At 43.9% G+C, this 22826-nt stretch overlaps 1 protein-coding gene across 1 annotated transcript in view; it reads left to right on the top strand.

Annotated features, from left to right (window-relative positions):
- Positions 1 to 22826, top strand: part of LOC115482132 (glycine-rich cell wall structural protein-like) — a gene marked incomplete in the record, with an annotated part of 302370 nt that overhangs the window by 222789 nt on the left and 56755 nt on the right. The window contains 3 exon segments of the mRNA XM_030221707.1: positions 2506 to 2538; positions 3852 to 3884; positions 13763 to 13795. Of these exon segments, the coding sequence (XP_030077567.1) occupies positions 2506 to 2538; positions 3852 to 3884; positions 13763 to 13795 (99 nt within the window).

The following is a 22826-nucleotide window of genomic DNA, read 5'->3' as shown; positions in this document are numbered from 1 at the left end:
CTTGGCAATTCTTTAAGCGAGCTGCTGAACTTGAGAGAAAATTCCTGCACATACTTTGTAGATGGAGTCCAGTGCTGTCCAGATGGTATAGGGTCACCTCAGAGGGTCTCATCAAGGGAGAGACATTTGGAATAGCCCCTTCTCCCAACATACCCTCTACCGAACCTCCGCATGACTGAGGGACTAGACTCCCTTTCCTCAGCGTTGTTTCTACCACCAGCACTTCGTGAGGAGTCCACTGATCATGTCAGGCAAAGTAAGCTCCATGATCTGGCGTGAGCCCGACACCAGAGGGTTTCACAGTTGCAGAAGAGGTGCCAGTCCTGCAGGGCTGAGCGACTTTGCTCCAAAGGCCCGAATTTTCCTTCACCAACGGGCCATCCGATATGCCTTGAAATGAAGGTCACAAAGGCAGTAATCGCTACCTGCCGAGCCGAAGAGGAGTCTTGCTGCAACTGGACAGAAGCCACCTGCTTCCCCCTCCTCTTCAGCATCAGAAAAATATTACAGCCAATGAAAGGTAAGGGGAAAATAAGATAAGGCAGGAGCAGATCCACCAGCATCCTCACTGTGCGGTCAGTTGTTTAATGTACTTAGGACAGAATAGGAACATGCAGGGCACACTGGGGAACACCATATCATCATGTTCCTGTCAACCTGGCACCAAAACCCAGGGAGAGGGTATAAGAACCCCTTTCTTGAAGCTGTTATCAGCTAGTTGTTATCTGACTGGAGTGAGATAACTGTCATCAGCTGGATCTGAGTCTACATGATGAAGACTCATTAATCTGTGGTATCACCTTCCTGCCTATTCTTGCCCAGATGGGAAGAGCAACTTGCTGCCTGAGTTTCTGATTGACCATCATCACCCAGTTCCTGACTACTGGGGATCTAGTATTCATGAGTTATCATCTGTCAGGTTGAACTGCTGTCTCCTTGGTGCCTGGTAGTGCTTGGGGTGTTAGGTATCTTATTAATTTCAGGATTAGGCTAGTGTGTGCTATCTTTACTTCCTTGATAGGTACTTAGCCTACTGTACCATCATCTGAGTGATAATTCAGAGTCTCTAATTAAATTTGCTATTTGCTGCCAATTTTGCCCAATAAACAGCTCTGCAATATTTTTATAATACTGTTGTCAATTTACATGCCCAGCAAATCACACAAAATACCAATGGTTTAACTATCATTAAGGATTTGTTAAGTAAGGAATATGGCTTTGTGCATCCCATAAAGGAACTTACTAATGATTTGTTTAGGGAATTAGATGGTGTCATTGAAACCTCATTAAGTGCCAGATACCAACCTATCTGGTATCCCCAGGTGTCATTAAGGAAGCATTCAGTAAAGTAGCCAAATGCAATCTTAAACCTATCCAAGTGCAGCTTGCCCATCATCTGGGGACAGCTATCCCATTATATGTCAATGTAGAAAGAATGGAACTTTCCTTTTTGCTAAGTTTGCCTTTTATCTTATCTGATAATGCATAGCAGCTGAAACAGGTACTTAATGTGGGGTCTTGGCATATTATCATGACACCCCCCTGCAATACCTAGTATCTAAACTGGAGATGTGTCAGATTGTTCACCCCTTCAAAGAAATGTAATAGATTGGTGAGGCAAGATTTCCCTTCACTAAATCCATGTTGACTTTGTCTCATTAATCCATGCTTTTGAATATGCTCTGTAATTTTGTTCTTTATAATAGTCTCTATCATTTTGCCCAGCACTGACGTCAGACTCACCGGTCTATAATTTCCTGGATTTCCTCTGGAACCTTTTTTAAAAATCGGCATTACATTGGCCACCCTCCAATGTCCTGGTACCACGCTCGATTTTAAGGATAAATTACATATTACTAACAATAGCTCCGGAAGTTCATTTTTCAGTTCTATCAGTACTCTGGGATGAATACCATCTGGTCCAGGAGATTTGCTACTCTTCAATTTGTCAAATTGCTCCATTACATCCTCAAGGTCTATAGAGATTTCATTCAGTTTCTCTGACTCGTCAGCTTTGAATACCATTTCTGGCACCGGTATCCCACCCAAATCTTCCTCGGTGAAGACCGAAGCAAAGAATTCATCTAATCTCTCCGCTATGGCTTTGTCTTCCCTGATCGCCCCTTTTACTGCTCGGTCATCTAGTGGTCCAACCGATTCTTTTGCCGGCTTCCTGCTTTTAATATACCTACAAAAAATTTACTATCAGCGTCATAATCGAAAGAGAAGGACGCCCATCTTCCGACACAAATCTGATCTGATATAGGATATCATTTTATGTGTAAACATATGATACCATTTCTTTGTACAACAGATAACACAGGCTGCTTCCTCCCCCTGGGAACTCAAAATGGAAAAGTTATAAAATAAACAACAACAACAAAAAAGATTGAAATGAAGTCTCACAGTGTCATGGAGCTCTTTTCTAACACTGCTGTTGCCTAAAAAAAAAGAATGTCCTATTCTGTGACCTTTCTGTTTTCTAAAATCTCATCTCTCTTTTAGGGTGGTGCTCTTGCTCCTGCAAGTGGCGCTGTGGTAAGTCCAAATTTCGTTTTTCATATTTTTTCTTATCAACAGTTGCCAAATTAAAAATTGTATTTTCTCTTTCTTACCATCAATAACCTCCCTTCCACTAGGAAAAAATCAGAAGGCAGTGTGACTGTGAAGAAGGCTGACTAAAAGTATTTACACGTTTATTCAATTTATACGTATCTAACAATACAAATAAATAGTGAAAATATTAAACTCTATCTTCCCCGATATTCAAAGATATTTAAACTGACAGACACGGCCATTGGCTGGTTAAATATTATATCATGCCTAACTACTAATATTCAGTGAGACATAACAGGTTATCTCCGCTGAATATTGCCATTTTGCGCCTAGTGCATAACCAGCTATATTGCATTACTTATCAGGTTAGTTACTGATATTCAGCGCCTAACTGGATAAGTTTGGTGGCTAAATAGGACTGTATAAATAGCTGTCCTGTCTTTAACCACTAAAAAGCTAACCGGTTAACCCCGAATATCGACAAAACCAGTTAATGTTTTTAGCGGTTAAAAACCACGGATAATCAGAGCCGGTTGCCGGAAATGTCCTGACATTGAGAATCTGGGTTTTATGCCGTCAGCAGAGGGGAAAAGCACTGCCTGCTGCTGGCTGAATATCGGTCCCAATGAACATATCTATTATAAACAACAAGTATATCTCATGCAATTTGTTTCAGTACCACATCAATTAATCATGCAGATAAGTCGTGGTACTTACCCCAGCAGAACATTACCAATGAAATAGGGAGTAGTACTATCACCCCTATATCCCATCACTAGTTGTTCTTCCAATTTCGTCCCCAGTATGTTCCAAGTCTTACCCATGGGCTGTAGCACAACTGGACTGTCCTAGAGGGTCTGTGGTCTACCTCTGCAGCTTTATTGGCTAGCCGCTGAGACTTGCCAGGCCTCCCTCCCACCTGGAAAGACACTGCTCCATCATTCCACCCATGCTGTCTGGTGCCATCTGCTCACTCTGCACTGCTGCTTAAACCTGCAGCTCTGCTCGCACGGCCAGACTCTCCTTCTCGAAATAGGATATCATTTTATGTGTGAATATATGATATCATTATTTTTTAAAAGAGATAACACTGGCTGTTTCCTCCCCCCAGAGACTCAAAATAGAAAAGTTATAAAATAAACAAACAAACAAAAAAAAAAAGATTCAAATGAAGTCTCATAGTGTCAAGGAGCTCTTTTTTCTAACACTGCTGTTGTCTAAATAAAATGACTGTGCTATTCTGTCACTTTCCCATAAGAAACTGTTTTCTAAAATCTCCTGATTCTTTCTTTTAGGGTGGTGCTCTTGCTTCTGTAGGTGGCGCTGTGGTAAGTCCAAATTTTGTTTTTCATATTTCTTCTTATCAACTGTTGCTAAATTAAAAATTGTGTTATTGGCTCAGACAAATTTTGTTACCACATTTGATCATCAAAACAGGTTCTGATTTGATCATTTATTTTAAGTTTAAAACCATACAAGAACGTAAGACCTTTGAAGTCAGAATGATTGAATATTTGAACACCCAACAGAAAGGACTTAACAAGGATCTGGGGTTCCTAGCCCATTATGAACCACAAAGCTGTATGTCTCTGTTGATCACCCCACCCCTCACCTATCCACACCCATCCTGTTGGAATATCAATGATATGCTTTGATGTCCCCATGCATACCTCCTACCCACCCCCATTCTCCCACCCTGTCAGACTGTCATAGTAATGGTTGAATGTTTTCACTTATATACACTGTCAGCTAGCACATTTGCTTATTTCCGATCTGACGAAGAAGGGCAACCTTCAAAAGCTAATCAAGAAATGTATTAAGTTATGTCCAATAAAAAAGGTATCATCTTATTTTCTTTTCCATGTTTTATTTTGTTTGATTTCTATTGATAACAAAAACTCAAAAATCTTCAGTTATCAATAAAAAATTTGTGGGTCCTGTTTATTAAGCCGTGCAATCATTTTTAGTGTGCATTAAAATAAGTACGCACTAAACGCTAGAGACACCCATAGGAATATATATTGTCTTTAGCGTTTAGCACATGCTAATGTGTAGCACGCATTAAAAACAGTATCACACCCTTAGCACTCTTTAGTAAACAGGGCCCTTTAACTATAAATCAAATTAGAATCAAGAAATAAAATTATAAAATTTAAAACACGCACATCATAAAAAATTGAACCAAACCAAAATAATAGGTCAAATTACCATTTTAAAAAATCTTTGAAATGAAATGTTTTGACAGAGTCTCGAAAATGATGATAAGAATGGCATCGTCTTATATCTATTCTACTCTAAAGTAGGTTGGTGGGAAAACAACTTGTCCAATATCTTAATAGAATATATCTATTAAGAGGAAGGTAAACCTAAAGCAGAGTGAAGCAGCTGGAGGAGGATCAGCAAGTAAAAAAAAAGAACAAGAATTCAAAATACAATAGGGTCAATATTCAGCCAGCCACACTCAACCATTGGTGTTATGTCTGGAACTTCAGTGCTGGGTCATGTCTGGGCTTCTGTGTCGAATTTCCTTGTTGTTTTCAGTGCCGGCTAACACAGGGGCCTTTTTACTAAGCCGCGTAAGCGTTTACACATGCCCAACACATACCAAAACGGAGTTACCACCTGACTACTGCATGACTCTTGCGGTAATTTCATTGTTGGTGCGCGTCTGAAAAATATTTTTTATTTTCAGACGCGTGTAACGGAATGCGCCAAGTGGCATTTGACAAGCGTATGTCATTACCACCTGGATTCTTCACCGCTAAGTCAATGACTGCCAGTAAGGTCTCAGACCCAAAATGGACGCGTGGCAATTTTGACTTTGCCGCACGTCCATTTTGGGGGGAAAAAAGGCCTTTTTCACAGGCGCGCTGAAAAATGGATTGGCATGTGCGCAAAACCCATGCCTACACTACTACAAGCCATTTTTCAGCGCACCTTAGTAAAAGGGCCCCCGCAGTGTTTCCCAACTTCTTCAAGCCAAGTACCCCCTAAGTCAAACAAATTTCAACCGAATACCCCCGACTTCTAATCAGCAGAGATTTTGTAATAAACATTTTATTATTAAACAGTTAAGTAACCTGGCAACATATATAACACGTGGAGGGGCATAATCAAACGGCGCCAGCCATCTACATGGGCAACCATATTTGGCTGGTGCCGCAAAGAGGTGGACCCGACCGTATTATCGAAAAAGATAGGCGGCCATCTTACGTTTCGATAATACGATTGGGGCCGGCCAAATGCCTTGGATTTGGCCGGTTTTGAGATGGCCGGCATCGGTTTTCAGCAATAATGGAAACTGAGAGCAGCCATCTCAAACCCGGCGAAATCCGAGGCATTTGGTCGTGGGAGGGGCCAGCATTCGTAGTGCACTGGCCCCCCTGACATGCCAGAACACCAACCAGGCACCCTAGGGGGCACTGCAGTGGATTTCATTAATTGCTCCCAGGTACATAGCTCCCTTACCTTCGGTGCTGAGCCCCCCAAAACCCATTTCCCACAACTATACACTACTACCATAGCCCTAAGGGGTGAAGGGGGGCACCTACATGTGGGTACAGTGGGGTTTGGGTGGGTTTTGAAGGGCTCACATTTACCACCATAAGTGTAACAGGTAGGGGGGGGGCTGGGTCCACCTGCCTTGAAGTCCACTGCACCCACTAAAACTGCTCCAGGGACCTGCATACTGCTGCGATGGACCAGAGTATGACATTTGAGGCTGGCATAGAGGCTGGCAAAAAAAGTTTTAAAAGTTTATTTTTTGAGGGTGGGAGGGGGTTAGTGACCACTGGGGGAGTCAGGGGAGGTCATCCCCATTTCCCTCCGGTGGTCATCTGGGCAGTTCGGGCACTTTTTTGGGACTTGGACCTGAAAAAAAAGGGACCAAGTAAAGTCGGCCAAATGCTCGTGAGAGCCGGCCTTTTTTTTCCATTATCGGCCGAAGGCGGCCATGTGTTAAGCACGACCCCGTCCAGTCTTCGCTACATCTCCAACACGCCCCCTTTCATTTTAGCTGCCCCTGCGACGTACTGCAGTTGAGGCCGGCGAAAATTGGCTTTCGATTATGCCGATTTTGCCGTCCTTGAGAGATGGGCGGCCATCTCCCGATTTGTGTCGGAAGATGGCTGCCCTTCTCTTTCGAAAATAAGCTGGATATAGTTCATTGGAAGTGGCATACAGAACAAGACACAGTTCACATGTCTGTTATATTTACTCTTCTATAAACTGTCTGACTCCTTGACAGGTGGTATGTTGTTCTTACAAACTGCGAAAATAAACAATGAGTCTTACAGAGGAAGTCCATTTATAAAGACAGAGGGAAAGGAAGTTCTGCACAAAAGTGGAGAACTTGGCCACACTGACCAATCAGGACTCCTTGTTAAATTCCCCAAAGAATAAAAGATGAAACTTCATTGGTCACTATGGGCAGCTTCTCCCCTTTTGTGAAGAACTTTTTTTGTGTGTGGGGGGGTGCGGGTTTGCTGTTGTTTGTTTGTTTGTTTGTTTGTTTTAATAAATGGGCCCCAGTAAACCAAGGCACCTTTCTATGCATATGCCATATGAAAAAATACATAGTAATGATGAGGGCCACTACCTGGGAGTTCCCACTGACCCTTTCCTATATCCCCTGGGGTTACCCCTCCTTCACTTCAGGGGGTTTCGCCTTCTCCTCCTTGACAATTTCCATCAATCCCAAAGTTTTACAAGGGGAAAACGTTCCTTAGGGATGGTTCTCCCTGTTTCCCATTCCCCATCCCTTTGGCTTCTAAATAATGCACAGCCAGGGTTGTATTTTCCTCTACTGTCTTTGATCCTTGCCGTATGATCCTTGGCTGGAGAAGGTAAAATGGTCAAAAAGTGTTCCAAAACAATTATCTTTACTACATCCCCTGCCACTCAGGTTCTAACCACCAGCTGGCCCAATCTATAAGATTCTGTTCTACTGCCTTTGGCCATTCACTCTTCTGAAATTCTCTTCTCCTAAACTTCTTCCTGTATTACTCAGGGGAGAATAATTGGTCCTGGCAGTGGCGTAGCGAGGGCGGCTGACACCCGGGGCAGGTCGCCGCTGTGCACCCACCCCCCCCCCCCCCCGGGTGCAGCAGGGCTCACCCCCCCCCCTCGGCGTGCACCCCCCCCCCCCTTGGAGCGCATTCTTACCACTGGCGCTCCACTCCGAGTACACGTCATCGCTGGGAGCTGCGTTGGCTCTGCTGGTTCCCTGCTCTCTCTGCCCCGGAACAGGAAGTAACCTGTTCTGGGGCAGAGAGAGCAGTGAACCAGCGGAGTCGACACCCCCCCAACGGCGTGCACCCGGGGTGGACCGCCCCACCGCCCCCCCTTCCTACACCACTGGGTCCTGGATTGTAGTCTGTTCTTGTTTATAGTCCATTACTTTTCTGGCATCCAATGCTCTATAGGCTGTCTGGGCTTCTCCTGTTAAATATGGGGCCAGTCTGATAACCCACTGCTCCACTAGCCATCAGGCCACTGTGACTATTCTTTCAAAAGTAGTCAGGTGTTCCTCTGTGTCATCCCCAGATCCCAACTTGGTCAAAGTCAGTCCCTTTGTCCAATCCATGGAGCTTGGCCCTGGGATCCCACTAGTCCAGCCCACCTCAGAGTCCTGTCAGGTCACAGTCTGTTGCAATCCATTGGCCAGGCATTGTAACTCCTTCATTGTTACACTCCTACCTGGCTGCTCCTGGCGGCGGCCATCTTGGAAGGTTCAGTTGAGGGGCAGCCATCTTGAGAGGTGCATTTGATCAGTTCCTGAGGGCGGCCATCTTGAGAAGTTCATTTGTATCTGTTCCTGAGAAGCGGCCATCTTGGGAAGCTCATCCTTAGGGGGTGTGCCCAATGAGAGTCCTCGCCTGACAGCTGTGGCAGGGATCCTCTGATGAGAGGCCTACTTAAGAGCAGAACTCAGTCTGCATTTTGCTTTGGCTTCAACTTCGGTGGAGTTCGTGGTGTTTCCTGGTGTCTTAGTGAATTTTGGTCTTTGCCTATATCCTGACTTCTCTTTGATTGCTGCCTGCCTAGACCCTGGACTGAATCCTGACTATCCGCCGTGTTGCTGCCTGCCTAGACCCTGGACTGAATCCTGACTATCCGCTGTGTTGCTGCCTGCCACGACCTTGGACAGAATCCTGACTATCCGTGGTATTGCTGCTTCCCTAGGTCCTGGATTGTGCCTGCTCTCCTGCCTGTCTGGTCAGTGGCTGCTCAACTCCGCCGGTTCCGGAAATCCTGGTGGCCGCCTGCACCTGGGGGCTCAACTCCTGGAGAACGGCGGTTGCTGCCCAGGTGAAGCTAGGGGTTGTCTGGCTGCCTGACCGAGTGCGGTGTCATTCCATCTACGCCGTGCTCAGTCGGGGCACAAGGGCTCACTTCCCAAGTCATAACATTCATTACCACTTCCATCTGTTGCAGAATGGATTTACGTTCGTGTGATGGGATATACACCCCATCAAAATTATGTAGCAGTCTTACTCCTGTGTTTTCTATCAACTGCAGGGACTCCCCTCCAATAATAAATTACAGTAATCTATCCATTTTATAACCAAAGCATGCAAAAGAATATTCTTTGCTTTCCTAATCCAAAACTGCATCAAAGATCTAATTTTCCTTAAGAAAAAAAAAAGGTCTTAACTATATTTGAAATTCTATGCACAAATGAAAGCTTCGAGTCCCATATCACCCCTAAAGATGTTGTAGTTTCTTTAACCGATATAGGTGGATACTGAATCCGGGGATTAAATGGCACCCACCTCCTCTGAGCAAGGGGGTCACTGAGCAGGCGCGTGGCTGTCAGCTGTGCTGGTCCCCTGCCCCGGAACAGGAAGTTGATGTCAGAGGAGGCAGGGGATCGGCAGAGCTGACAGTCATGTGCCTTCGTCACGCACCTCTTTGCTGCTTGCACTCGGAGCAGACTGGCCCCACCACCCCTTCCTTGGTATGCTAGTACTGCACTGTTGTTGTTTTTTTTCCAGTTAGGAAGTCATTCTCTAAGGAACCCTTTGGCAAGGACGACCAAAAATGTCAGTATTCTGGTTGTTTACTTGGCTATGTAAACATATACTCGCATAAATAATAATCTGGTTGTGCAGTTATAAAATAGGGTCAATTACATATGCTACTTAAACTAATTGGTTTTAACCAGGACTAATTAGCAGTTACATGCATAACTGCCTTTATTTATTTATTAGGATTTATTTACCGCCGTTATGAAGGAATTCACTCAGGGCAGTGTACAGCAAGAATAAGTGAAACATAAGCAATAGACAATTATAGCAGTACAAATATTCATATAATAATACAACGTATAGCATACTATGATATATTACAATGTCAACACAATATGCAATAAAGCATTTGAATAGATAGATAGATAGATAGATAGATAGATAGATAGATAGATAGATAGATAGATAGATAGATAGATAGATAGATAGATAGATAGATAAGAGAGGGTAACAGGAGTTAGAAAATAAAGGGACTAATTTAAAGAAAGTTGCACTTAAGGTCAGAAAGGTGATTGAATATTATCTTAGCTAGGGTAGGAGTGGATAAACATGTCCTGCTATAGTATGTGCAGCCGGTGTCACTCCTTGTGTATGTGTGACCAGCAAGTTAGTTACTTCTTCCATTAGTTGCTACTCTATAAGCTACAAACCCAAAATCCATCCATGCAACTGCAAGTGGGGGTGTGGATCTGGGAGGAGCATGGACGAGTCGAGGGTATGTCAGGCCATTACACACGCTAGTTGCAGAATACTATCATTTATGCATGAGCATTTACACCAGCCATTGAACTAGCATACGTGCTCAAATCTAAAGCTAGGTGTGTAAATGTGGACTTAACCCTATTCTATAATGCAACGCATCATCCCGGAGCCTAACTTTAAGTGTCCTTTATAGAATTACCCCAGCTGTACAGCTGGTGTAAGTGTCCATGCTTAAACAAATAGACACACACATACATCTGGTTACACTAGTATTGTGCAAAGGAAAATAAGCACCTACTTTGCTTTATAGCATAGGTTCCAGATAGGCGCTTTCTACACATCTGATTATAGGAACCTCTGTATAGAATTACCCTCTATATGTTACATTCTGCTATGACTGTATATTCAGTGAGCCGATGTGGATACCACATTAGGCTGATTCAGTTTTCCATTGACAACTGAGTTAAAGATTCCTTTTCTTAGTTTTTCTTATTCTCTTCTATAACACTAAACCAAGTTGGCATTGGAATTTAAAAGCCAGGGTGGGAGAGAGCGCCTGCTGCTGGTCATGGTTCAGTTTGTTCATCAGATCTGGGTCTGATATGGGATACTATTTTGTGTGAGACGCCCTTCTCTTGGTGTGTCAAAATGGAGGGTTATAAAGTAAAAGAAAGCCAGAGATTGAAATGAAGTCTCAGCATGTCTTAAATATGACCAAAACCGAGCTTCTCATTTTCCCCCCCAAACCCAGCTCCCCGCTCCCCCTGTTTTCTATTTCTGTTGATGGCTCTCTCATTCTCCCTGTCTCCTCAGCTCGAAACCTTGGGGTCATTTTTGACTCTTCTCTCTCCTTCTCTGCTCATATCCAGCAGATTGCCAAGACCTGTCGTTTCTTTCTTTACAACATCCGTAAAATCCACCCCTTTCTTTCCGAGCACTCTACCAAAACCCTCATCCACACCCTTGTCACATCTCGTTTAGACTACTGCAATCTGCTTTTTGCTGGCCTCCCACTTAGTCACCTCTCCCCTCTCCAGTCGGTTCAAAACTCTGCTGCCCGTCTCGTCTTCCGCCAGGGTCGCTTTACTCTACTACCCCTCTCCTCAAGACCCTTCACTGGCTCCCTATCCGTTTTCGCATCCTGTTCAAACTTCTTCTACTAACCTATAAATGTACTCACTCTGCTGCTTCCCAGTATCTCTCCACACTCGTCCTTCCCTACACCCCTTCCCATGCACTCCGCTCCATGGATAAATCCTTCTTATCTGTTCCCTTCTCCACTTCTGCCAACTCCAGACTTCGCGCCTTCTGTCTCGCTGCACCCTACACCTGGAATAAACTTCCTGAGCCCCTACGTCTTGCCCCATCCTTGGCCACCTTTAAATCTAGACTGAAAGCCCACCTCTTTAACATTGCTTTTGACTCGTAACCACTTGTAACCACTCGCCTCCACCTACCCTCCTCTCTTCCTTCCCGTTCACATTAATTGATTTGATTTGCTTACTTTATTTATTTTTTTGTCTATTAGATTGTAAGCTCTTTGAGCAGGGACTGTCTTTCTTCTATGTTTGTGCAGCGCTGCGTATGCCTTGTAGCGCTATAGAAATGCTAAGTAGTAGTAGTAGTAGAGTTTGCTCTATAAAGTGATTGTGCTGTTCTGTTGCCTTCAGCTATGTGCACTGAGTTAACCAGGCATCAGTCTGAATATTGGCCGTTGTCCTGTTAACTTCTGGGTGACTGCACATACCTGGATATTCAATGCTGGCAGCCGCATGTGCCCCGGCCTTAAATATCCGAGGTCTGTTCAGCCTGTGACTGTGAAAAGCTTACATACCACTTACCCCCCAAGCTGAATATTGGGCCCATTATTTGCATCTGGAGAAATTTGTTTTAGCTCATAAGAAGAAGTAAGGGTTTGGGATTTATTACGTCATCTTTGATTTCTAATCTGACTGACTTTTAGTTTGCTTTCCTTGATATTATCCTTTCTCTTTCCCTTGATGTGCACTTTGGGAAATTTTTGACAAAATAGTTTATTTCTCTATGACTTTCTTTCATGTACTTCTGACTTGGATTGGCCCCAGCTGGATACAGGATGCTGGGCTTGATGGACCTTCGGTCTGTCCCAGTATGGCAATTCTTATGTTCTTATGTACCTATATCATGGGGTATTACATATATATATATATATATATATATATATATATATATATATATATATATATATATATATATATATATATACTTTTTATTATAATTTGTTTATACATTTATTTAGGGTACCTGTTCAAAAAAGCCCCAACAAAAAGGCTCAAATACAAAATAGCTCCATCAAAAAAAAGCAGACAAAAAAGCCCCCAACAAAATCAGCCCCTGACAAAAGGGCCTGTCCACAATTTGGCCCCTGACAAAGTAGCCCCCCTCCCGAAAAAAGGGCCTGCCCCCCCGAGTATTCTACTTGCTTCTGCTGCTGCAACTGTGTGTATTTCTGAGTCCTGCTCCTGCTTTGATTCAAAGTATGTCTCCCCTTTGCTACCCCAGTTTCAGTGCTCACAGTCCAGAATATCTCCCTCTTCCCCCTGCCTGCCCTGCAAAGTCTGATATCTCTCTCACCCTCCCCACCTTGTCGATCCTCCAGCATTGCTATGGGTCGCCAGCAGCCTCAACAAAGAAAACAAGCTGCTTTGGCCAACCCCGGAAGCATTCCCTCTGTTGTGTCCCACCAATCAGAGACCAACAACAAGATAATGATATTCTGAATTGTTCCAACACTGTACCTAAAGGTTGGAGCAGTATATTGAACAAAGAAAGGGACAAGGCCAAACCTTGAGGTACGCCACACCCTGGGCTCCAACTCATGGAAGGAGTGTCATTTATCTTTACCATATAACTTCGAGTTGACAGAAAGTCTTTTAACCAATTCAATACATTTCCGCCAATACCCAGATCACTCAGCCTTAACAACAAAAGATCTTGTTCAACTAAGTTGAATGCTGAAGAAAGATCAAATTGAATAACAATGGCATTCTGGCCTTGGCTTAACAAATCTTCCTTATGCAATCAAAGCCCCTACTACTGTTTCAGTGTTCTGATTTTTTTTTAATTCAGATTGAGATGGATGCAAAATTAAATATTGCAAAATATTGTGGCTAGGTTGTTAGATAATTATCTAACACCCTAGCCACATATCCTTCCATCAGTTTTACAAATAGTGGAATAGAAGCAACAGGTTGGTAATTTCTAACATCTTGTAAATTGCCTCTTGGATATTTTGAGATTAGAGTCAGAACAATTTTCCCCCAACATATATTTTCCCCCAACATATTTTCCATATCATATGTGTATGGCTCTGCTTTATAAGCTTACTGAATGGCTTATAGTCTTTCTAATGGTCTCTTTCCATCATGTTGGGGGGAAATTATGATTTTCCCATGAGAAGCTCTTTCTAAAATCAGTGCTGTCATTCTTTCCTATAGGGTGGTATTCTTGACTCTGTGGGTAACATTCTGGTAAGTCCAAACTTTTCTTTATTATATTTCTTCTTATCAACTTATATCAAAATTAAAATTGTGTTACGCTCTCTGAAAAATTTCTTTCCACATTTGGGCATCAGATCTGGGTGGGCTGGGTTGGCCAATTTTCCTGTCTTTTTCCTGTTACTTCTAAATCAGCTGCAGAGGGACAGGAGGGTTGTTTTTTTTTTAATTCCTGCTGCTCTGCCTGTCCTCTTCTGAGTCAGGCTGCCAATACCACATGGTTCTTGAAATTGGGGCACATGTCTTTCCTTTATGATACAGGATATCTTCAACTTCTGTGTGATGCTGGTGGCCATAGTCAGCGGAGGACAGGCAATTTCAGACACAGTTAGTTTATTGAATTTGTTATACCACCTGGCTATAAAACAAGATCACAGCAGTGTACAATTAAGTAAAAAATAAAACAAATACACAATTTAAAAAAATAGGGAAAACAATCCTTGGGAAAGGGGGGAAGGGCGACATTAGATTAGCAATAAAGGGAGAGTGGAGGTTACATTTGAACACAGCAGAGAAGGATCCCTTCAGTGTGTTGCTCTGGTGTGTTACTGATAGTAATATGCACACGGGGGCTCATTTTCAAAGCACTTAGCCTTACAAAGTTCAGTGGAGGGGCATAATTGAACGCGAACGCCCATCTCCATGGGCGTCTATCTCCGAGAACGGGTACATGAAGGGGCGGGGCAAACCGTATTTTGGAAAAAAATGGGCGTCCATCTTTTTTCCAATACTACGGTTTGTGCCAGCCAAATGCATCGGATTTGTGCGGATTTGAGCTGGGCGGTATCGTTTTTCAGCGATAATGGAAACCGAAGGCGCCCAGCTCAAAAACGACCAAATCCAAAGCATTGGGTCGTGGGAGGGGCCAGGATTCATAGTGCATTGGTCCCCCTCACATGCCAGGACACCAACCGGGCATCCTATTGACGTGCCTTACATTTAGACACACCTGTAGTTCACCAGCCACATACCTATATTCTAGAAATTGCACAAGTAAGTGGCAGCCCTCCCTATAATCTGCCCATGTGAATGCCCCCTTGCATCTATGTGCAATGCCATTTTTGTGTGCCCTTACAACATAGGGCTCTTGTTTTTCTTGTGGAATTCAAATGAGATGTCAGAACTACAAGTCCCTGCATGCAATGAGGCAAACCCAGGACCAGATCAACCCTATCAGACAAATCTGGAGCCAGTTGGCAAGCCTAATTCTGTCTAATACCTGCACCACAGAGAGAGTTTGGGCTGTGCTGTCCCAAATCGCACTCTATCCTCACAAGATCAAGGGATCTCCATCCAGTCCAAACTCACTGTGAGTTGTGTGGTGCTGGAAGAAAAGAATGGCTGTTCAAAGGGTGGCGATCCGCCCCGGGTGGCAACCACCCCCGCTACGCCACTGGTGGGAAGGTTTCACTACTGGAATAACAAGGTGCAGGACTGAGGTGCATTGTCAGAGGTAGGGCAGGGGCTCTCAGTACTGGGCTAGCAGGTTATTTCTAGTTTATTGATATACAATTAAATAGGCAAATGTTTACATCATTTTCAAATTATACATGAAAAAAGTAAAGTGATGCGGTAGCCGTGTTAGTCCACTTTTAAAGGTAATAAATAGAAATATGCATGTCCAGTGTGTGTCAATTTGGAACTACCGCCTGGCTAGCGCGTGCCCCCGGGCGGTAATTCTATAAGCCAGACTTAAAGTTAGGCATGGTTTATAGAATAGTGTTTATGCTCGGGAATTGTGCTTAATTTTAGGAGCAGCCATTCAAGTATATGCACTTATCCCCCCTCATTCTATAGCAACACACGTAAATGCTAGGAACACCCTCGTTCTGCCCTTGACCCTTCCATTTCTACGCCCCTTTTTTACTCGTGTGTAAACTGCGCCTAAATTTACACATGTATATTTCAATTAAATCTAATTCATGCCGATAATTGCTTATTAAAAGGCTAATTATTGGCGCTGATTAGTTTGTTATTTAATTAAATTGCGTGTGCAATTTTTGGCAACTTTTATAGAATTAAGGGGTACGGGGGCGATTCTATAAAAGGGTGCCTGTGCCTCCTTTCAAGCGCCCCGATGCTGTGCAGTGAGAGTCTGGTCTCTAATGGAACCTGGGGTCCCAGATCTGTTGTTAAAATACTAGTGTACCCTAGGGGGCACTTGTAACAATTAAAAAACTAAAATTAACTACCTCTGAAGTCCATAGCTTCCTTCCCTTAGGTGCTGAGCCCCCCAAATCCCCCCCAAAACTCACTCCCCACAACTCTACACCATTACCATAGCACTTATGGCTGAAGGAGGGCACCTAGATGTGGGTACAGTGGGTTTTGGGGGCGGTTTGGAAGGCTCCCATTTACCACCACAAGTGTAACAGGTATGGGGGGATGTGCCTGGGTCCACCTGGCTGAAGTCCACTAACAACTGCTCCAGGGACCTGCATACTGCTGTGATGGAGCTGGGTATGACATTTGAGGCTGGCATACAGGCTGGAAAAAAATATTTTTTAAAGTTCTTTTTTTTGTGGGAGGGGGTTAGTGACCACTGGGGGAGTCAGGGGTGGTCATCCCCGATTCCCTCCGGTGGTCATCTGGTCATTTAGGGCATTTTTTGGGACTTTGTGGAAAAAAAGGGTCCAAAAAAGTGACCCACATTCGCGCTAAAAACGCCTTTCTTTTTTCGATTATCGGCCGAGGACGCCCATCTCTCCTCGGCCGATAAACACGCCCCAGTCCCGCCTTCACCACACCTCCGACATGCCCCCATCAACTTTGGCCATTTCCGCAACAGATTGCAGTTGAAGACGCACAAAATCAGCTTTCGATTATACCGATTTGGGCGCCCATGGGAGAAAGACGCCCATCTGCCGATTTGGGTCGAAATCTGGGCGCCCATCACTTTCGAAAATAAGGCGGACAGTAACCTATGGAACTTTGTAAGGCTTTGAAAATATGCCTCCAAGGGACCCTTTTACTAAGCCATGTAAGCGTCTATGCACACCCAGCGTACGCCAAAATGGAGATACCGCCCAGCTACCGCGTGGCTCTTGCTGTAATTTCATTTTTGGCGCACGTCCGATACAAGCGGCTGAAAAATCATTTTTATTTTCAGATGCGCATATAGGACATGCGCCAAGTGGCATTTGACGCACGTAGGTCATTACCACCTGGTTACCACATGAGATTTTACCACTAGGTCAATGGCTGGTGGTAAGCTTGCAGACCCAAAATGGACACATAATAATACAACATATTAAACAGGATAGAAACACTTGCCTCCTAGTCAGCCCTAGCACTCCAGTTCATTATCTTCCTGTTAGCCATGTGAACAGTGATGTTCAGCAGCAATGTAACAGAAATCCTATGGTTACTGGCAACCATAAAATGATTGGTAGTTTGCCAAATGGACAGTCACCATGCTTCAGAACTGCTGATATTTATCGTTGAAACGCTAAACATGTTTGGAATATATATTAACTGTATTAGTTGTACCTACGATTAGAGCAACAGGCTGAGAACCAAGGAAGCCAGGATACAAATCCCACTGCTGCTCCTTCAGATCTTGGACAAGTCACTTAACTCTTTTTTCTTAAGGTACAAATTTAAACTGTGAGACTTCCCGGGACAGTAATATACCTTGAGCTACTACTGAGAAAGGTGTGAGCTAAATCCAGATCTAAATCCAAAACCTAGTACTAGGCATTAATTAAAAAAAAACCCTACAAAAGTCACTCAGAACCTATAAAGCAATTCTACCATACCATAATAGGATTAACTTTCAGGAGTCATTCAAGGATCTACCTAGGGAAAGACAGCACCTTAAATACTGCAGTGGGTGGTAGCTCAATATACCTATTGGGAAAACTAACAAGCTGGATCAGTACAGATCAATCCTACACAGACATTCAATGCTAACAGAATACTTGGTCCCTTTCACACATGCAGAATACAGATAGACCCTCTCCAAATATAGAATAAATAACCCTAAATTAAAAATATAAATTTATAGACAAAAATTAATCTGAACCCCAAGAAGTCAGACTCTGCAAACAGTGCAACACCAGAGAAAGTATAATAGTAAGACTGTACTACAAAATATAAAGATGGCAGATGTGAATTTCAAAAACTGATATATCCCACTCACTAAATTAAAAATTAATCAATACAAATAAAATAAAAAATGGAAAATAAGACCTTCTTTCTCAGGTCAGTTCAAAAAAATTATTTAGTTCAATAAAAAGCTATCTCAGTAACAACTTTTTCAGGTACATCAGAAGCAGAAAACCTGTGAGGGAATCCATGGGACTGTTAGATCACGAAGGAGCAAAAGGGGTGCTCAGGGAGGACAAGGCCATAGCAGAGAAACTGAATGAATTCTTTGCTTCTGTCTTTACGGAAAAAGATGTAAGAGATCTGCCTGTACCGGAAATGGTTTTCACGGGTGATGATGCAGAGGAATTGGAAGAAATATCGGTGAACCTGGAAGATGTACTGAGCCAAACTGACAAATCAAAGATTAGTAAATCACTTAGACCGGATGGCATACATCCAAGGGTACTCAAAGAACTCAAGCATGAAATTGCTGATCTGCTGTTAGTAATATGTAACCTGTCGTTAAAATCGTCCATAGTACCTGAAGATTGGAGGGTGGCCAATGTGACTCTGATTTTTTAAAAGGATTCTAGGGGTGATCTGGGAAATTATAGACCGGTAAGCCTGACGTTGGTGCCGCGCAAAATAGTGGAAACTATTATAAAGAATAAAATTATAGAGCATGTAAACAAACATAGTTTAATGGGACAGAGTCAGCATGGGTTCAGCCAAAGGAGTCTTGCCTCACCAACTTGCTTCATTTCTTTGATAAAGGTGAGCCGGTTGATGTAGTGTATCTAGATTTTCAGAAATCTTTTGATAAAGTTCCTCAAGAGAGACTCCTGAGAAAACTAAAGTGTAACCAGGTGGGTTATATTTATTTTTTTATTTTTACCTGGGGTCTGGGGGAGGCTCTGGGCTCCCAGAGATTGTTGGTGACCAGTGCTGTGACCAGTAGCGTAGCTACTATGGGGCCACGGGGGACTGGGCCCCTGTAGATTTGGACCTGGACCCCCCTGCCAATGGCCCTCTCAACCCCCCCTCCAGCTGCCAACCCGCCGTCAACACGCCATCTGCTACCTTTGCTGGCAGGGGACCCCAACCCCCACCAGCCGAAGTCTTCTTCCTTCGTTTTGTTTCTGAATCTGACGTCCTGCACATACAACGTGCAGGACGTCAGACTCACAGAAACAGAACAAAGCCCTGCAGATCGCAAGGCTTCGTTCTGTTTCTGTGAGTCTGACATCCTGCACGTTGTACATGCAGGACGTCAGACTCAGAAACAAAATGAAGGAAGAAGACCGGCTGGCGGGAGTTGGGGTCCCCTGCCAGCAAAGGTAGCAGACAACGATGGTGGGTTGTTGGCGGCGGGAGGGGGTTTTGAGAGGGTCGTCGGCTGTGGGGAGTCAAAGTTGTTGGTGGTGGTGCTGGTGGCGGCAGAGGGGTGTCGGCAATGGCGGTGGGGGGGGGGTCGGCGGCACCAGGGGGGGCTAAAATGTGCCCCCTCACCTTGGGCTCTGGACCCCCCCCTCCCGCCGAAGTCTGGCTACGCCCCTGGCTGTGACTCCAGAAGCAGTTCTGGACTTCCTGTATGGAGCTGCGCTGTCTACGACTTGCCCCAATGCTCTGAGTGTTGGATTTGTTTTTTTGAGTGAACATTTCTAGTTTTATAAGAGTTTTGACAGATTTATAATAAAAGTCTGTAAATATATTTAAATGTATGTTTAAACATATAAAAAATACACAGTATGTATAGTTTGATGGCACCAATGATTGTAAGATATTTTGATCTGATTGTATAGACATTTTATGGGTTTTTGTCTAAAAATATAACTTTTCCATTATTTCCTATGGAAAGTTATTTTCCAAAATGGAGATTGTGAAAAAATTTTAATTAGTGTCCATGAGGAAAACACCCTGTGTTTTGACACCTTATTGGCCAGCAGAGGTGAGCTGGTGACTCAGAGACCCAGTGTCCCTTGGCAACAGTTTGCCAGGAAGTGGAGGAGGGACTGAAGATACTGAAGAGGAGAGATGTGTTTGGGAGAACTCTGAGTGCATGACAGGATTTCTAGGCAGAAAAGTGTATGAAAGTAAGTTTTTCTGTCAGCTTTGAATTCCTGAATGCAGGTGAAGAGAGTTGAAGGTGAAAAGTGTTGGATTTGAGCACAGAAAGTTCTAAAACTGATGTTATTTTGGGTACTGTTTAAGTATCTGAAAGAGAATTTCTCTGCCAGTGTTTAGTGCTGAAACACTGAATGCAGGTGAAGTGTGCTGAAGGTGAAAGGTGTTGGATTTGAACAAGAGAAAGAAAGAACTAAACTGTTTTTTTGTTTGTGTGCTGTTTAAAATTTTTACAGTTAAGACTGTGGTGAAGAGACCCTGTGCAAGGTTGTGTAAGACAGGTTTATGCAAGTGGAGTAATCCCAGTTAAGTCACTAGGAAAACTGGTCTCCAAGCTTAAGGTTGGGCTTGCAGTATGTGTGCTCACATGCTGGTGCACTAGAGTGGAAGATTGCATGAGTTTGGAGAGACAAAGTTGCTGTGAGCAGTGTGACTACAAGATCTAATGAAGAGTGCCCTTCCTTAGTTATGGAACTCAGTACAAGAACAGAGAAAGTATTTAAGGTTATACAATTATTATTTATTTTGTTAGTTAGCAAGCCACAGTTATCCCTGAATCCCAGCTAGTGCTGGTCCTGCTGTTAGTCAGGAAGGTTTTTTTGTATATTTAATTTAAAGGGTGAGGCAGTAGGTTCCTCTACTGAAAAAGAAGATCCTGAGCTCCAACATACAAGCAAGGGGAAGAACGAAGAAGCCCTAAGAAGGGCCAAAGATAAGTCTTCACTCCTATGCAAAAGGACACTGAAAGGTCACAGTTTAATCTGATTTACCTGTTGTAGAGACTGAATCTGGGTGTTCACACCTAAAAGACAAAGTAATTCAAAATAATTGATTCTTGAGACACACAATATAAAGGAAATTTATAGATTGAGCAGTGGCATAGCTAGGTGGGGCGCAAGAGGAGCGGCCGCTCCCCTAATCAAATTACAAACGAAAACGGCGCCTACCTCACCTGCTTCTGAAACGCCACACAGCAGCATGGATCTTATTTTAAACTTTGCTGCAGACAAACACTTCTGCCCTTTCCCATATCGTACCAAAACGAATGTCCCTGAGCTTCTTCTTTCCTCAAATATTCCCGTCTCCCCCCACCCGAGCCTAGCAGACTAACACCGGCGCTTTCGCTTTCTCTTCCCCCTCCGTTCCACAAACCTGCTTTCTCTAGCAGCCCCTCCCTCTCCCTGCTGCTTTTTCCCTGCAGCGATCACAGGCTGCTTCACTGAGCCTGAGTCTGGTGCTTCCTTCTGCTCCGCCCCTCTGACACAACTTGCTGTGTACACAAGGGTGGGACAGGGATGTGGCAGAGGGAAGCATTGGACACCGGCCCAGGCAGCCTGTTATCGCTGCAGGGGCTGCTAAAGAAAAGCAGGTTTGAGGGGTTTGGAAGGGGAGGAGAAGGTTAGATTGAGAACAGAAGACCGTATCAGTCAAGGCAGTTGGATAAAAGCAGAAGACAGGGTGAGTGAGCCTATCTAGCTCATTATATGAAATAAAAATTGAGCTTAAAAAAATGAGTGAGACTGGTAGAAACAGCACTTAAAAACTCTATTTTTTTGCTCATTTTTCTACACTGCTCTATACAATGCAGATGAAATTTCAGGGAGGATATCATGTTTCTTGATGAGTTCATCTTAACCGTTGTAATCAGCCATGGGAAGGTGTTATAAAGTTGATGGAATATATTGAAACTAAATGGAAGTAAAATTAAACTCTCCTTTCATTGGGGCTCATAGAATCACATCTTCACTTCATGTTTTGTAGAAGGTTACATAGAGGGGCATAATTGAACGAAAACATCTATCTCCATGGGCGTTTATCTCCGAGAACGGGTCCGTGAAGGGGCGGACCGAACCGTATTTTCGAAAAAAATAGACGTCCATGTTTTATTCGACAATTTGTGAGCTGGGCGTTTTTGTTTTTCAGCGATAATGGAAAATGAAAGCGCCCAGCTCAAAAACGAATAAATCCAAGGCATTTGTTCGTGGGAGGGACCAGGATTCGTAGTGCACTGTCCCCCCTCACATGCCAGGACATCAACCGGGCACCCTAGGGGGCACTTTTACAAAAACAATAAAAAAGGTAAAAGAGCTCCCAGGTGCATAGCACCCTTCCCTTGTGTGTTGAGTCCCCCAAATCCCCCTCAAAACCCACTGCCCACAAGTCTACACCATTACTATAGCCCTAAGGGGTGAAGGGGGGCACCTACATGTGGGTACAGTGGGTTTGGGGGGTTGGACGACTAATAAGCATTAAGCAGCACAATTGTAACAGGTAGGGGAGGGATGAGCCTGGGTCCACCTGCCTGAAGTCCACTGCACTCCCTAATAACTGCTCCAGTGACCTGCATACTGCTGCCAGGGAGGTGGGTATGACATTTGAGGGTGAAAATAAACAGTTGTGAAACGGCATATTTTGTGGTGGGAGGAGCTTTGTGACCACTGGGGGAGTCAGGGGAGGTCATCCCCGATTCCCTCCAGTGGTTATCTGGTCATTTAGGGCACCTTTTGGGGCCTTATTCGTGGAAAAACAGGGTCCAGGAAAGGTGCCCTAAATTCTCGCTAAAAACGCATATTTTTTTCCCATTATCGGCGAAAGGCGCCCATCTCTGATCGGCCAATAACCACGCCCCAGTTCTGCCTTCACCACGCCTTTGACACGCCCCCGTCAACTTTGTACTCTTCCGCGATGGAGTGCAGTTGAAAACGTCCAAGTTCGGCTTTCGATTATACCGCGTTATTCGTTTTTGGGAGATAAATGCCTATCTCCTGATTTAGGTCGCAATATAGGCGTT

This window comes from Microcaecilia unicolor, chromosome 1, assembly GCF_901765095.1.
Source record: "Microcaecilia unicolor chromosome 1, aMicUni1.1, whole genome shotgun sequence".
Lineage (NCBI taxonomy): Eukaryota > Metazoa > Chordata > Amphibia > Gymnophiona > Siphonopidae > Microcaecilia > Microcaecilia unicolor.
The sequence above is the reverse complement of the archived record's forward strand: the minus strand, read 5'-3'. Positions and strand labels throughout refer to the sequence as shown.